The sequence below is a fragment of the Sus scrofa genome, chromosome 14 (assembly GCF_054392235.1).
Source record: "Sus scrofa isolate SSC_HxYL_T2T_F1_AM1 chromosome 14, Sscrofa_HxYL_maternal_Yorkshire_Landrace_v2.0, whole genome shotgun sequence".
Lineage (NCBI taxonomy): Eukaryota > Metazoa > Chordata > Mammalia > Artiodactyla > Suidae > Sus > Sus scrofa.
In genome coordinates, this window is record NC_139396.1 from 161,131,376 (window position 1) to 161,147,671 (window position 16,296).

The 16,296-nt window shown below is 54.7% G+C and overlaps 1 protein-coding gene across 11 annotated transcripts in view; it reads left to right on the forward strand.

Annotated features, from left to right (window-relative positions):
- Positions 1-16,296, forward strand: part of MGMT (O-6-methylguanine-DNA methyltransferase) — a 269,598-nt gene that overhangs the window by 41,345 nt on the left and 211,957 nt on the right. For 2 of the 11 annotated variants that reach the window (XM_084996769.1, XM_005671577.4), the window contains exon 2: positions 1,758-1,903. The exons of the other annotated variants lie outside the window; for them this stretch is intronic. In XM_084996769.1, coding sequence (XP_084852895.1) covers positions 1,781-1,903 — 123 coding nt within the window. In that variant the 5' untranslated portion in view covers positions 1,758-1,780. The remainder of the gene's footprint in view (positions 1-1,757; positions 1,904-16,296) is intronic. 11 annotated transcript variants of the gene reach the window in all.

Below are 16,296 nucleotides of genomic sequence, written 5' to 3' on the forward strand. Positions count from 1 at the left end.
CTCCACTCCTAGGCGTCGGCCCCAAAGAACTGAACGCAGGGGCTCCTCCAACAGATGCTTGTACACCGTGTTCAAAGCAGCGTCCTTCACAGTAGTCAAACATTAAACAGCCCGAATGTCCACCAAGGAATGAACAGTTGGGAGTTCCCTGGTCGTGTTTAGGATGTGGGGCTTTCACTGCAGCCCAGGTTCAATCCCTGGTCTGTGACGTGAGATCTCACATCAAGCTGCTGCACATGCCATGGCCAAAAACAAAAAATAAAAAAGGAATGAGCAGGTAAGCCACGAAATATGGTCCATCCATATAGTGGAAGGTTTTTCAGCCTTCAAAAGGAAAGACATTCCAGTACATTCCAGCTATTCCAGACGTTCCGACGACAAGGATGAACCATTTAGACGTCATGCTTGTGAAACAAGCCAGACACAGCAGGACGATATGATTCCACTGTAGGAGGTGTGCAGAGTAGTCAGATTCCCAGAGACAAAAATATGGTGGTTTCTTGGGGGGGGAGGGAAGGGGGGCGGTGGTGGTGCACGAGCACAGAGTTTCTGTGCAGGTGATAAGAAGCTTGGGGAATGGGTAGTGGTGACGGTCGTACAACATGCTGAATGTATTCGAGGACGCCGAGTTCTTCATTTCCAAAATGATACACACGTCTGTTTACCACCGTGAAGTATATTTGATAACCTGCACAGAAGGAACATGGGGAACTTGTATCCCGCACCTGGTCACTGGCTCCGTGAAGCGCCACCCCCCATGCCTGGGTCTCCTGAACCCGCCCTTGGAAACCACCCCTGCAGGGCGGCACCATCCCTGTGGGTGGGGGAGTGTCAGCAGGTGGGGTCTCAGAAAGAAGGCCAAAACCGTTCCAGAAACAATCCGGCCTTGGTGTTCAGTATAGGAAAAAATGAGAGGTAAAGTGTCTTGACTTTGTAGAGGACGTCGTAAAACAGGGGAGGGGACAGCCAGTGTTTCTGCCAGGTCGCTTGTCACCTGCACGGATACGTTCCTGTGTTTTCTGGACAGATAATGTCCCAGCTCCGCCCAGCTCTCACCTGTGTGCCTTGCTCACGCTGTGTTCACAGTCTGGCGTAGGAATAGAGAAAATGGCAATGTCTTTAAAAACATTCTTTTAAAGATATTAAATGTTAGCTTGCTTGCTAATAGATTAGGTCCTTAGCATTTAAAGAAGTAGTTAATTAGCAAAGCATTATTTATTCTGTTACAGTCTGGATTTTTCTTGTAATTCAAGTTACCCTTGAAATTCACATTGCAGATCTCTAAGATTCTCATCTGTGAATATTATTCGAAGAATTCAGTCTGTTGTAATTTAGATAAAACATATCAGCTAATTTGGTAGTAACAAGTTTTACGTTTCTGCTAGTTTTTGAAATATACAGTAGAGATTTCCCTCATGGTAGTGGGAACATATGAGAGAGATGATTATATCAATTATTTGAACAAAGATTGGGTATAGCTTACATATGATTTTGTAATAATGCCTATTTCCAAGGAAAAATATTTGCACAATACTTAGTCACTGTGTCATTTGTAGATAAATTGGTTATGAGTTGGTCTTTGTTTTTATTGAAACGTAGATTCTGTGTGTAAATGTGGATTTTATGTATATCTTCTCCATGTGTATGACAAGTGACTGAAATCACATAACTTGAACAAAAATGATTTTTCTATATTAAACATTAAATTTCACTTGAACCTAGTTTAATCCGATGCCTTCATCCTCTTTTGCCTACAGTGAGCAGATCCCAGGACCCAGAGATGGTCTTGCCCTGGCCCTGTCCTAGGGTGGCCCGGAATTTCCTGAGCCCCCAGTTACTGGGGTGCCATCTGATGCTGACCTGTCCCCCGCCGACCGCCGCTGCCTGGCCTGGGGAGAGACAGGTTGGATCTGCCCCTTTGCTGCTCGGCTCCTGCAGGGCAGAGGGACGGGGAGGAGGGTAACGCAGGAGCAGAGAAGTAAAGGGGTTTAGAGACTTTGCTGCATTGTGACCTGTCCTCTTTGCTGGGGGGCGGTTTGGCTGCCCCGGGGGTGGGCTGCCTTGGGTGGACTTTGATGAGGTCGTGGGTAGCCCATGACTGTCTCATTAGTCCGCATGGTGTCCCAATTAGAGGAAGAAATGGGGCCGAGAAGTCACACATGCTCAGGCTCCCTAAGGTCACTCTACTTGTCTCTCCCGGCCGGACTCTGTCCTGCTGGTACCCTGGGGAAAGCTTGTTCCCAGATCTAACTAAAGCACCACAGCCCAGGACTGATGCTGAGGGGGTATCTCCCTTTAGGTTTCCCACAAGGTTTTCCTCCTGCTTCCTAATGGGATGGGTTGTTTCTTTGTCACTTGTAAGGAGGCTGGGGCCCTCTGCAGAGGGGGCTTTAGCAGATGGTTTGTAATTCAGATGCATTCCTGCCCATCTCCTGCAGTGGTATCTGACATCTCTGTGGCCTCAGCCCTGAGTGTCCCGCTGGAGGGAGTGCTCCGCCGTCATCGTGGCAGAGGCAGGTTTTGTGCCCACTCTTCAAGCTGGAGGTCAGCCGAGGTCACACAGCATAAGGAGGGCCGTGGGTGCCGCCCCCGGCCCAGGCGCGTGCACCGCAGAGGGACTGGTGTTGGTGTCCTGTCTTGATGCTGTTTACGGCCACAGAAACACAGAAAATCTCTGCTCTGAGAACTCTCCTCTTGGCAGTATTTAATCTCTTTACTCCTTAGTGGATGGAACGTGTGAAGATATTTTATAATACATTAAAGCACCAAACACCCAGGGAAAAGGGCCAAAGGTGTATGGGCTCGGCTGGCTCGCCTTGTCGAGGCTCGCGGCTCCCCGCGCCGTCTGTTCCGCACGGAGACTGACCGTCCCAGTGCCCCACCTGTGGCCGTGCTGGCTGGCAGGTCACTGTGATGGCATCTTTCTGGAAGCCTTGGACTACTATAAATTATGTTTTAAATGTTGTAATTAAGATTTTGAGGCTACTAAACTGTCTTTGAGGAGAAGAACCTGTCTGCTTCTCCAGAGAGAGAATTAATTCGAAGAGTATATGGTTTTGGAAGAATTTATTGTAAGATAGAAGACTGGTATTTTTATTCTTGCATTTATTAGTATTTAATCAAATGGAAAGTGCACTTTTGGTCTGGAAATCTTGGCTTCAGTCGCAGGATTAGACTGAATTATTGTTTAAGGAGTAAAAGGTATAGAATTATATGTTCAAGTTATCAAGCCACTGATAGGTTTGGGGCATAATGTAGCTAATTTAGAACATAACATTTCCTGCCTTGGGTTCATTATTCAGAAGCGGTGTGTACGTTGGTGGCTGCTTGGCCTTGTTGTGGGGATGGCGCCTGTCCCTCCAAGAGCCTTGTGCCATCAAGGCTGGCGCGTTCCCGGCCGCCAGAGCGTATCTGGAACATAAGGCCCTTCCATTCAGGACACTAAATCATAAATCATGCTGCGCCTCTCGCCAGAGAATCCTTCCCCACAGAAGCACTGCGTGGCTTACTCTTTATGAGGGATAAAGAAGACTTCTTGGTTCTGTGGTCCTCAGTGGTGGCCAGGCTTAGAGCTCCGGCAGACTAGTGGCTGGTCTTTCTAAGCCAGTACATTTTGCTGGAGGGTGTTGTGTCAGAGGTGAGGTGGTGAGCATATGGGCTCAACGTGGTCCTACGATTTGTTCATGGGCAGGTGGGGAGAGAAGGAGCCAAGAGCACAAACCTGGGGACAGTCTGACTGTCACTTCCATGTGCATTCTGGTCAGGAGGTGGCAGATTTTTCCTGAAATGGACTGGACGGTGAGTCTTCCTGGCTCTGCAGGCGCCACGGTCTCTGTACAACGACAGTTGACCCTTGAACAGCGTGGCGGGTAGGAGTGCCAACCCCCCCCCCCCCCCCCAGCACACACAGTTTGAACTTCCCGGTGTAGCTGAGGGTCGGGCCTCGCTCTGTGGTGTTGCATCTGCACAGTCAGCCAACCAAGGAGCCACACTCCCATGGCATTTCCTGTTGACAACGTCTGGGTAAAAGTGGACCCGCACCATTCAAACCCGTGTTGGTCCAGAGTCAGCTGCACTCACAGGAGCTGCCTCCGCAACACAGAGGGGGCCTGGCTGCACTCTAGTGCAGCTGTGGTGTCGACAGACTCTGGAATTTGAATCTCCTCTCATTTTCACGAGTCATGACGTGTTTTCCTTTAGACTTTTTCCAGCCATTTAAAAATGCCCTGCACCCTGCCCACCCCTGACCGTCGTCATGTGTTCAGGTGCCTGAGCGCTTCGCTCTCTGCCCTTCTTGGCCTTGAGCACCTTTCCGAATGGGCAGAATGGACCCAGGGAAATGCTGCCGAAGGCAGGAGGGTTGGGAGGAAAGGAGAGGGGCCGAGAGGAACAGGTTGCACAGGTTGCATCTGGGCCCGCGGCCCTTGGCAGCCTTCTTGCTCACGGGGGCACATTTCTGCTCACGCGGCCCTTGGCAGCCTTCTTGCTCACGGGGGCGCAGTTGCTTCGTGGTCCAGGCGTGGGGATCCACTTCCTGGCCGTTTGCTGTGGCCATTTCGGTGGAGCCTGTTAACGGAATTCGGATCTAACTGTATTCACTGCGCTGTATGAATCGGTGCAAACAAGGATTTCGTTATTGAACCTGGGGACAGCGTTACAGTGAGTCCCCTGTGTGAGCTATAAAATTATATCCTTGACACAAAAAAGCACACGTTTCTAACGTACACATTCTGACCAGACGCAGGTGGAAAGCTTGATTAATTAGGCCTTTTTTCCCATGGCTCGGTGGCACACCAGCGTCAGATACGTGGATACTGTGGGTCCCTTCTTGGTGAGGGTGGTTTTGAATCCCATCTCACGGGCAGGAAGGGATGCTTGGGAGCTTTTTACTTCCCACGGCCCGGCTGTCCAGGAAGTGTGTTCCCTTTCAGGGTGCTGCGGCCACACTGCCCTGGGCCCGTCCTGTCCTGCTCTAGAAGGGGACTCTCCTGGGATCGGCTGCCTTGCCTGACTGACAGAGTTGTGTCTCTCAGATGTTCCCGCGTGCTCTAGCACGTTACGTATTCTCTAAGAAGTCAGTTCAACTTTGCCCAACTGCAGAGGCCTGTAAAGAATGAGGCTATTTTCTGCCGTGGCATATATAAGCTGAAGCTTCTCAAGACAGAAGTTCTAAGAACTGACATTTCATTTTGAGCACCAGCCTGCCACCCTCTTTATTCCTCCATGACAAACTGTCACCATGGAGCCCCGGACTTGGTGCCTGAAGTGCTAGAACATTTGCAGGTTGTGCAGCGTGTGAGCTGCAGGACCCATGGCGAGTGGGGGCGGGGGTCCTTGCCATACACGCAGGGCTGATCCAGGGCCAGAGCACCACCCGGTCAGCCCCAAGGGCCGGGTGCTCTGCCCTTCCTCGACGTGGTCACTGTTACCACTGGTGGAACAGGTGCAGCTAGAACCGGGGCAGTTAAATGAGGGGAAATCTCAGTTTTTTTCTTTATCGTAAATTATAAGCGGACCATCCTTGGTCCTCACTGAAGTTCAGGATGTGGAGGGATACGGGGATTCTGTGAGATTCGAGGAGTCAAGGACGTGGGTGTCACCCTGCAGGCCAGCACAGCTCCTGTACATGCACCGGGGCTCTCAATCCACGCGGGACTCGGGGTTCGCGCGGACTCAGGGTCTCGCGGGACTTGGGGTTCCTTCGCCGAAGCCCCGCGCTCTCGTTGGGTCCGGAGCCCTGAGGCGGGTCTCGCTGTACGAAAGCTTGGAGGCTCCGCTTGATTTGAAACCAGCAGACCCGGGCCTGTGGACCGAATGCCAGGCGCTGCGCTGGGGGCCGAGGGGGCCGATTTCGGAGCGCGCACCCCTCGGCGGCTGCCGTCCCCCGCCGGGTGTCCCCGCCGGTCACCGTGTGGCCTCGCAGCCCTGGTGGCGGGCCCGGGAGCGGGATGCTGGGTCGGGTGGGAGTTTCGTTTTCTGTGTTCTCCGCAGTGGCTGCACCCGCAGGGGCGGGGCGCCCTTCCTCCGCTCCCTCCAGCCTTTGCTGCCTGTAGACCCGTTGGTGATGCTGGCCTGACCGGTGCGAGGTGGTACCTCCCTGTGGCCTTGACTTGCATATCTGATGGGGAGCCACGTGGCGCATCTCTTCACTGCGCCTTGGCCGTCTGTCAGTCTTAGGAGAAATGTCTCTTTAGGTCTTCTGCCCGTTTTTTGGTTGGGTTGGTGGGCTCCATTCACATTGGTGACCTGCTTCCTTCTGATCATCTGCCTGGGGTCCTGTGGCTGGTGGTGTATTTGTTATTGAAGAATAGTTTTTCCTTGGGAGTTCCCCGTCATGGCTCGGCGGCAAGGAGCCCGACTAGTATCCATGAGGATGCGGGTTCGATCCCTGGCCTCGCTCAGTGGGTTAAGGATCCGGCTTTGCGGTGGGCTGTGGTGTAGGTCACAGACGCGGCTCGGGTCCCGCGTGGCTGTGGCGTAGGCTGGTGGCTTTAGCTCAGATTTGACCCCTTAACCTGGGAACCTCCGTATGCCACCTGTGCGACCATTAAAAAAAAAAAGACCAAAAAAGAATAGTTTTTCCTTGGCTTAGTCCCAAGCGCCATCTCTGTGAATTGCCCGAAGAGGAGGAGGCAGCACCACGTGCCCCAGCAGTGCGTCTGGGCAGGGCCCTGCCACCCTCCACCCAGGTCGTCTCAGAGCAGAGGCAGAAGGGGCAGTGACTGGCAGCTCCTGAGGTCTGGGAGCCCAGCAAGGGGGAACCTATTTGAAGTCTCCCTTTTTACCTTAACAAAAATTGTGATGTTCCTCTTTTATCTTCATTTTGGTGTAATAATTTTTCCTTCATGAAATTAACTTGCGAGGCCCGTGATTGCATGTGTGCTGCGTACCCCGAGCCGCACACTCAGGTTTGAGCACGCCTTGACACCAGGGGCTTCTGTTTCAATCTTTGTGTAGATTTGACGCAGGCCTGCAGTGCCCGGGTTAGTCGGGAAGCCTTGTAGGGAACATGTTCAGTAAGTGGTGGTTACTGGGAACTTCTAAAACAACATTTATAGATCTTTCTGCACGGTGTCCAGCCTGTTCTGGCGTCACACCAGTTTGGGGCTAGATTCAGAGATATTTTAGCGCATCTGTTGAAGTGGCTATGTGAACAATAGTTAGTGCCTGGAAATATTTTTCAGAAGCGCTTGAAGTTCCAGATTTCGGGAGCAGTTTGTTACAACTCTACACATGCAATTTTTATGCCCTTTTCTCTCTGTGTGATCTGTTTCTCTTACACGCACACACTGGTTTGTATTCTAACATCTTAACGAGTTCCTCTTTTACTGCACAGATGCGAAACAATATTTAAGCTTCAGAACAAAAGCAGTTACTACCTTCCTGCACAGCTCCGACCTTTCTCTGGTAACATGAGCAAAAATGAAAAGTTCGGAAAGGACCGCTGAGTTTTAAGAATAACTTCTAAAAGTGGACAGCGCCTGTTTTTATCTAGACGTGGTTGTTTTAAAAGACCCATGAACAGAACTCCGAGCTGTCCCTCTCTCTCGCATGGCCGTGCTGAAGGGCAGGCCCTTTCTCGTCTGTCCTCTAATGTGCTGCATGGGGTCGGCGCTCGGTCGCCGCGAGACCACGCCGAGCGCCCGAGGGAGACGCGGGTGTGTGTGGTGCTGTGGCAGGGCCGTTCCCACCCGGGCCCTCGCTCCCGGGCTCTGGTTGGCAGGAGTATTCTTCGCAGCTAAAGCGCCGTGAACCGGGAAGGCGCTCTGCCCCGCAGGCCTGTCTCCAGGGATGAGGGTGGAAACGGCGGAGACCCGTATCCCGCACGTGCGCGTGGGCGCGCAGACCGGGCAGAACGCGGGATCCTGGGCGTCCCCGCCCAGGCGGTTTTTAACCTGAAAGTCTAGTTGTGCAGTAATGCAGATTTTCTCTTCTCTTCGTGGGTTCGTGTGACTGGGTTCACCGAAATTGAGCCACAAACCGGGAGAATCACTTCCCTCACCTGTCAGGCCATATCAAGAGGCTTTGGAATGATTCTATTTTTAATTAATAAGCTTTATTTGTTAGAGCGGCTTTAGGTTCATGGCAACATTCACAGAGTTTCCACCCCCCCAGCTGCATTGCTCCCCCCACTGTCGTCATCCCCCACCGGTGGCACCTCTGTCCATTGCTCACATCCGGGTTCGCTCTCGGGGGCGTGCTCTCCACGGGCTTTGGCAGATGTGGGATTTCACCTGTCTGCCACTGCCCTGAAAATCCCCCCCAAACCCAGTAACTACTCATCTTTTTACTGTCTCCATATACTCGGAATCATGGAGTAGGTAGCCTTTTCATAGCGGCTTTTTTCGTGTAGTAATGTGCATTTAAGTTTTTTCTGTGTCTTTTCGTGGCTTGGAATCTCATTTCTTTTTAGTGCTGAGTAATACTCCGTTGTCTGGATGTGCCGCAGTTTATGTCGCCATTCATCTAGTGAGAGACGTGTCGATTGCTTCTGAGTTTTGGCCGTTGTGGAAACAGCTGCCGTAAACGCCCATTTGCTGGTTTTTGTGTAGACGTGAAGTGGTATTTTTCCCCAACCTTTGGATCCATTCTAAGTTTGACGTACCAGACGGCAGTGCCAGTATTTTGTTTGGGAAAATCATGTCCAGATGGGTCCCTGTAACTGAGCCCTTTTGGTAGTTAGAGCATAATAAACTGAGCCGTGCTTTGGCCAACCTTTGTGGACGGTGACCTGGCGAAAGCCACCAGCAACACCCCGGCCTGTGAGCAGGTCTCTCAGCCGCCACGGCGCCCTCTCCCCACCACCATCCTGCCTGGCTTCTACAGTTGGTGGAGATCAAGCCCATCCAGTCTTTCTCTCATCCTCCCTCACCAGGTTTTGGGGGTTTTTTTGGCTGCCACAACAGCGACCTATGCCACAACTGTGGCAACAACAGATCCTTGACTCACTGAGTGAGGCCAGGGATCAAACCCACTTCTCACGGAAACAGTATCAGGTCCTTAACTCATTGAGCCTTGACGGGAACTCCGTGGAAGGACAGATTTTAGGCATGGCCAGCCTGGAAAACTACATGCAAAGAAGAAAGAAGACAGTTTGTTTCTGGGTTTCTTGCTTTTAATGCAGTGGAAACCTGGCCTCTGGCGCCAGCTGCTTAATTCAGAACATTAAACGCCATTCATGTTAAAAGGGAGATGAAACGAAATTCAGTTCATTTTTTTCAGAGGTCTCCAAATAGCCATGAAAAATCCGTTTTTTTCTGCCACCAATTAATGTCAGCCACATTGTGGTTTTAGGTGGCTGCCACAGTGATGATGCAGGGAGCTGGCCCTTGCTCTGCTGGGCGGCAGGCTGGGTGTGTCCCAGAGTTTCTGCTTTGTGAGTGTGGGGGGTGGGCACCCAGCCCCTTAATCCCTTCTGTGTCCTAAATGCGGCTTGTGGTGAAGGCCTGTGGGCACTTGGCTCTGCCTGCGGCCGGGGGGTGATAAGGCGTGTGGGTTTCACACGAGGGCAGGTCCCCGGCTGCTCTAGGTAAATAGTCAAAGGACTGGCTTGTGGAGCCTCCGTAGCATCCTCTAGTTCTCAGACTCTTAAACCTTGGGTCAGGCACTCTGGAAGCTGCTTGGTGGGCCTTTTGACAGCGTTCTTCCTCCCTGTCCTCCGACGGGGCCCCCACGCCTCTGTGGCAGGGAGCACCCCCTGGGCTGCAGCTGCCCAGCTTGCTCTTTCCAGGGCAGCCCCTATTTTAAGCAACCTAAATAAACCTGGTGCTTGCAGTAATAGAAGGTTGGGTTATCAATTTTCCTTCCTCTTTCTGGCTTGGCAGCTTCTGTGACTCGGCCCCGGAACCTGTGCACACATCAGAACCCTGTTCCTCATGGGTGTGGTCGCAGCATCCCAGACACGGCACTCCCTTCCTCTGCCCGAGATGCCCTTGGGGTCATCATTGCTACCCTTTGCCTTCCCTCCTGTTCCCCACGCCCGTGCTCACCTCCAGGAGCTGCTGCAAACATGGGGCCTCTCCCTCCTGCGGCTGCTGCCTCCTTCCTAGCAGACAGCCTGTGCTCCCTCTAGCACCAGGGCCCTCACATGTACTGCCCGGCCTGCCCGGGTCTCCACGCTCCTCCGCTTCCTCTCGAAAACTCACGCTTGCCTTTGTGGGCGTCGGGTCATCATCAGACCCCAGCTGCGGGCTCTGGTTAATCCTGGCATGCTCCTGCTTACGCCAGGTGATACTAATGCTTTGGATAATTAGCTCATTTCTTCAACAAGTATTTACTGAGCATCTAGGCTGCATTCTAAGTGCCAGCATACAGCAGATCTATTAGGACTATTCCAAGTTGAAAAAATAGAAAATCCTCAGAACACTGACTTGTAATAAAACAGGGCTTTTTTTTTTCCCCCACCTCTCACAAGTAGAAATCTAGCAACAGGCAACACTGATGTGTTAGTGGCTCACAGTGTTGGGGATAAGGACTCCCCAGTCTTGCATTTGCCTCATGTTCACCAGCTGGTTGCCACAGCTCCAGGCATCACATCTGCCTTGTCAGGGAAGGAAGAAAGGGGAGGAGATGGTGCCAGCCACATAGGTTTTTTTTTTTCTTTTTTTCTTTTTAGGGCTGTACCTATGGCATATGAAAGTTCCCAGACTAGGTGTCAAATTGGAGCTGTAGCCACCGGCCTCCACCATAGCCACAGCAACTAGGGATCTGAGCAGCATCGGCGACCTACACCACAAGCCACAAGCTCACGGCAACAGCTGGGTCCCCGACCCACTGAGCGAGGCCAGGGATCAGACCTACAACCCCATGGATACTAGCTGGGTTCATTTTCCCTGAGCCGTGACAGGAACTCTCCACATACAATTTTTTTAAAAATCAAAACAAGTCCTCTCGGCAAACTTGTAGTTACGCATGGACCAGAGTTGTCACATAACATTTGCTGCCTGTATTGGAACTTCCACACTTGTGAAGACAACGCAGAGCAAATAAACAAAAAGACATCCAGTGTAGATTCATAGGGTATAAGCTCTATGAAGGGAAAGGGTGGGAGAGAAGGAATGGAGGAGGTGAATGTGGGAGGGTGATCTCTCTGCGACGCGATGCTTGAGCAGGGGTGGGGTTCAGTGACATGGGTACCGTGCCAGCAGGTGGAGGGGAGGCATTTCGGGAGGAGTCGGCGGCAGGCACGAAGGCCCCGAGGCACGAGCATGTCGTGGGTTTGAGGAGCAGCAGGAGGGAGTCACGGCGGAGTCCTGGGCGGAGACGGGTCCGGCAGGAGAGGAGGCCCCGTGTTGTCTGGGGGGCTGTTTAGGCCCCGTGTTGTCTGGGGGGCTGTTTAAGCCCCGTGTGCAGGGGCTTGAGACAGGAAAGGAGGAGATCTCTTGGCTCCCGTGTAGCTTCGTTTTGTTCAATCCTTTTTAACTCAAATACTCTAAAACATCGTACCTCAGAGTTTTTATTCTATGCAGAGAAGTATTAGCAGTCCTTAGTTTCACATGTGTGAGATTTTGAACCAATGATAAACGTAGAATATTTGCGATCATCACCCGTATTTTATATTATATTGGACTTTAATCAATGTTTCCTGCTTGTGGAAGGAACTCAAGTTGACTATAGAAAACTCAGAAGATACAGTCAGAGAAGAACTATCTCACATCATTCCACCGTATCTATGATGATGTTTTATTTTGGAGTAATTTTTGACGTACAGAAAAGCCGTGAAGATGACAGGGCCCGACTTGCTTCCTGTGGGGAGTTTCTCGCCCCGACGAGACCACACTGGTCTCGTCCCGTTTCCAGCGCCTTCGCCCAGTGGCTCGTGCCCAAGGGGCACTCAGGTGCTTGTAAACATTTATCTCTGGTGATTTATTTATGGCTCATTGTTTTCGCCTCCGCTGGTCCCGCTCCTGAGCACGCCTGGGGGTCGGGGCCCCGCCGCTTCCCACCTCTTCCCGCAGCGGGCAGGGAGCCTTTGCACAGGAAACCGGGCGGCTCCCTCCCTTGTCGAAGCTCCAGGGCTTTGAGCGGCCGCGGGCTCCCTGCAGCCCCTGGGCCCCGTCCGCCGCCGCCCTGCCCTCCTTGCCCCAGCCTGCTTTCCAGGTGGGGCTGGGCACCTGGCCCTGTCGTGACGCAGGGCTCCGTGTCGGCGGCCTTTTCTCCAGACCCGCGAGCTGCTCTGCGGCGGCGTGTGCGGGGCCCTCTCGCCCACGGCAGCCACCCTCCCTCCCTGGTGGCAGCCGCCCTGTGGGTCCCAAGAGGTCATGGACTTGGTGCTCGGGCCGGGGGCGAGTCCTGCAGCGCCGCCCTGAGCACGGGTCCTGTCCGGGCCTGCTTTCCTTCTCAGCCCCCATCTTTCTCCTCGGGTGCTGGCTGATGGCTGGTGGTGGGTTTGATGCTCGGAGCCGGGTGACGGGTTGGCCTCTGGCGGGTGGGGGGGCTGCCGTGGGGGGTGCCCGGCAGGTCTGTCTTACTCGCAGCTCTCAGAATTCCGCCCGCTTCTTTGTGCCGCCGCTGTGCATGGCAGCCCTGGGTACGTGTGGCATTGTCGCTTTCCAGACGGTTCCTCCCACCAGCCTGTGTTGAGACGCTCTGGCTCCCTGATGCATTCGTCTGCTATTGAAGCCCCACTCTGCTTGCTGCCCAGTTTCTAGCCTCTGTGGGTCCCTCCTGGTGTCTGCGACGCCGCCTTCTCATGTGCAGCCATCCCCCTCCCCACCTCTCCGCCAGGCCCACCAGCTCCACGGGACCTGCCGCACACCTGCTGCTTCGGCCTGGGCTTCCTGTTCCCACATGCTGCCCACGGGCCCCATCCTGGGCACACCCTAGCCATTACAAATAGGATTTGGTCATCAGCTCATTGGTACCCTTGCTCACGGAAGGACTCTGCTGGATGTCCTGCCCGTCCGTGGAGTCTCGAGTGCCGTTTTTGGCAGCGTTGATACAAAGCTGTGTAAAAATTGCGTCTTTGCTTTTCTCGGCCAAGTGGCTGTTGGTGGGTTACGGTGTGTTATTTGACTGGCAGTGGTTCTGCTCAGGCACTTAAGGACCCAGAGGTGCTGGTGAAGGTCCGCCCAGGCTGACTGAGTCCAGAAGGACCTGGGCCGTGGGTGCCAGTCTCAGGGGCTCCGTGCCCCCAGGGCGGCTGGCTGGCGTCCCTCCCGTTGAACTGGGAGAGGGAGGCTCCCTCCTCAGACAGCACGTAACTAAATGACCAGCGGGTTGGACGTGGCCAGAAGTGACATATGCCGCTTGTTCAGCACTCAGTTACTCCTGTGAAGAGCTGATTGCCCTTGGTTGGTTCTTGGCATGATTGGTGATTGACTCACCATGTTGTGGGCAGGTCAGCGGAGCTGGTTCTTAATGCCATGTGGCAGCCAGCACTTGGGGCCAGCGCCGTGCTGCCGGGCGTGTGGCACACGCTGCCGCTGGTCAGGGACTGCCCGGCGGCTTCAGGCCGAGCTTCTGAGCCCTTTCGGTGCGATTTGGAGATGCTGGAGCTGGAGTGTGAGAGGTTATTTGGTTCAGGGGCAGCCCATCCAGCTCACGCTGTGCCAGGGTTGGCTGGCAGCCCTGCCCCCGCCTCAGGAGTTCAGCCAGTCCAGACTGCGCTCAGAGCCTGGCTGCTGGACCGGCTTTTAGCATGCGAGGCGCATCTCCCAGGTGACCGAGGGGACTGAGCCCTCTAGAGACTTGCTTGTCCCTCCCGGGGGGGGCAGTTCTCGTTGCCCTGCACCCCTGTCACCTCCATCGCCCTACCTCTGAGCTGCTCTGCACCCCCGCATGTGTCTCCCCGTCCTCCCTGGGGCTAGGGGTGAGGGTCAGGTGCTGTGCAGGTTGGAGGCCCTTCCCAAACCGCAGGAGTGCTTGGCCCCCTCACCCACTGCTGGCTTTTCTGTGTTTGCCCCCCGGGCCCACCGCACAGCCCAGCAAGGTTGTGCAGTGGGTATTTCTCTTCCTATTTTACTGATGAGAAAATGAGGCCTGGGGAGGGGTGTCGACACCTGACATTTGACCTTCCTCCTGGTTAGGTGGGTGCCAGTCTGAATTTCAGAAGCAGTGCTGGGTCCACTTCCTTGGGCTGGGCCGACACGGACAATGCCCTCTTGGCAAGTGTCCCTTTTCCCAGCCGTTTGGCACAGGCGCACGCAGGCCTGGCCCCCACGCCAGGTCTGGGCTCCTGCCTGGGCTTTGAATCCTGGGACTAGTGACGGGGAGCCCGGGCAGCAGTGGCTGCAACATCCCGTTTCCAGGGGCAACAGGGGCCACAGTGCCCGCTGCGTGCCTGCAGTCCCGGTTGCCCGCACAGGTGTTTCCTGGGGTTTGGTGTTGGCTGTGATTGGACTGGGGCCAGTCTTGGTTCCAGCAGCTTTCTGATTCTGCTTCTGTAGCCTTCCCAGAAGTTGTGTGAGTTATGGAACCGCCTTTCAGTAAATTGCTTTTGTGCTTAAATTAGTATCCGTTTCTGATGCTCGCCATCAGGATTCCTGCCAGAGGTGGGCTTGTCGTGCTCCAGAGCTGAGACCTGAGCCAGGGCCTGAGCCTGGCTCTGCTGAGACACAGCCTTCAGCCTGACGGAGGCCACTGCTCCTGAGCAGGGACCGTGCAGGAGCATGAACACGTTGACAAGGCCGGGTAGAGAAACTACGCTAGTCGCTATTGCAAGGCTGCTCAGAGGTCTCAGCCGCTCACGTGCAGGGAGCGTTTCCCAGGAGGGGACGGCGTGTCCGGGCTTCTTGCCAGGCCCCGGGATCCTTCTCTGAACCTTGGCCTGGGTGGGGACGTGCTGATGATCCTGCGCCACACGGATGGGACGCAGCCTCTCACGTGTGTGAAGCGTCTGCCTTCAGTGGGCCCCTGACTCCTGGTTGCATGATCACCTGCCAGCAGCTCAGCGTGATGGGCAGTGTCCCCCGATGCCAGGGGTGGGGACAGCAATTGAGTCTGGCTTGGAACGTGAGGGGATGCCCCCAGGGGTTGGGGGAGGGGTGGCAGTTTGCTGCTGAGGAATGGTAAGGATTTTGAAGCCGTTAGATAGGAATTTAGGGAGGAAAGCAGTGGACTCTGGGTGACAAGGTCAAGGGCCTAGGGCGTTTGGTTAAGCTGTTGGGCGTGGCAAGGGGAACAGTAATCTCCAGTCCTTCCGGGATGCCGGGTCTTTACACCCATCGCCCATCTTCACGCTGAGCCTATGATGTGGGTGTCGTTTATCATACCTATCAAAGTGCTTGTGGCTCAGAGAGTTGGGTGACTTGCTCAAGGTGAGAGGCCATGGGTCGGAGGCCATCACCTGCTCCCCCTGCCCAATCCGAGCCCTGTTTCCAGGTGATGGGGGGCCGTGCGGAGACTCTTTTGTGGGTTTTATCCCTCAGGCAGTGGGGGAGCCTCGAAAGTGTGATGTGATGAGTCAGAGAGCATCTTCGATTCAGGGGAACATCGGAGAAGGTTTCCCAGCAAAATCCTGTGTCCACTTACTGGGAACTGGAGAGGAATACAGTGCGGACCCCTGACCATGTACAGAGAAAGGGGGTTGCGGAACAGGGTGGCTCTGGAGCCCCAGGGGTTCAGGACGGAATCTGGGGAGTGAAGCTTGCCTTCCAGCACCTGCGTGACCTCTCCCAGGCCCAGACGCGTGCCTCTGTCCTGGGGCTGCTGGGAGGGTGGAGGAGAATCACTGTGGTCCAGGAGCAGGCGGGAGGCAGAGAAGGGAAGAGAACTGGGGTAAGGTGGTGAGGGTTCCCAGTCCAGCAGACGCCACGCCGCACGGTACCGGGGGACGGACAGGGGAGGACAGTCCAAGTGAGAGGACCCTGGTGTCCAGGCCCGAGACTGCAGATGAGAGACGCCCAGCGACTTAGGGCTGCAGGCCACCGGAGCGGGAGGCAGCCACAGCCAGTCTGCAGACAGTAAGCGTGGCAGAGTCCCAATAAAACTTTATTTATAAAGGAGGTGCTGTGCCAGGTTTGGCCCAGGGCTAGTGTGCTGACCCTGCTGTAGCCCTTGGCGTCGTTAGTGGTGGCGTGCTGTTGGAAGTGAGGGGTGGGGAGAGCCCCAGTACGCTGAGGCCTGGAGGAGGCCCTTGCTCGGGGAGGTGGGGTTGGTGAGGGAGTCGGGGAGGATGGGGGCAGTGAGAGCTGCAGGTGCACAGAGGCGCGTGATGGAGTGCAGGTGTGCCCGGCCAGGTGTGCGTGGTGAGGGGAGGAGAACTGGCAGCAGTCCTCGTTTGGGATGGGGGCAGGGCGGGTGGTAGGCCCTTCACGGAGGTGCTCGCACCGGGGGACTCATGCGGGTTGCAGTTTG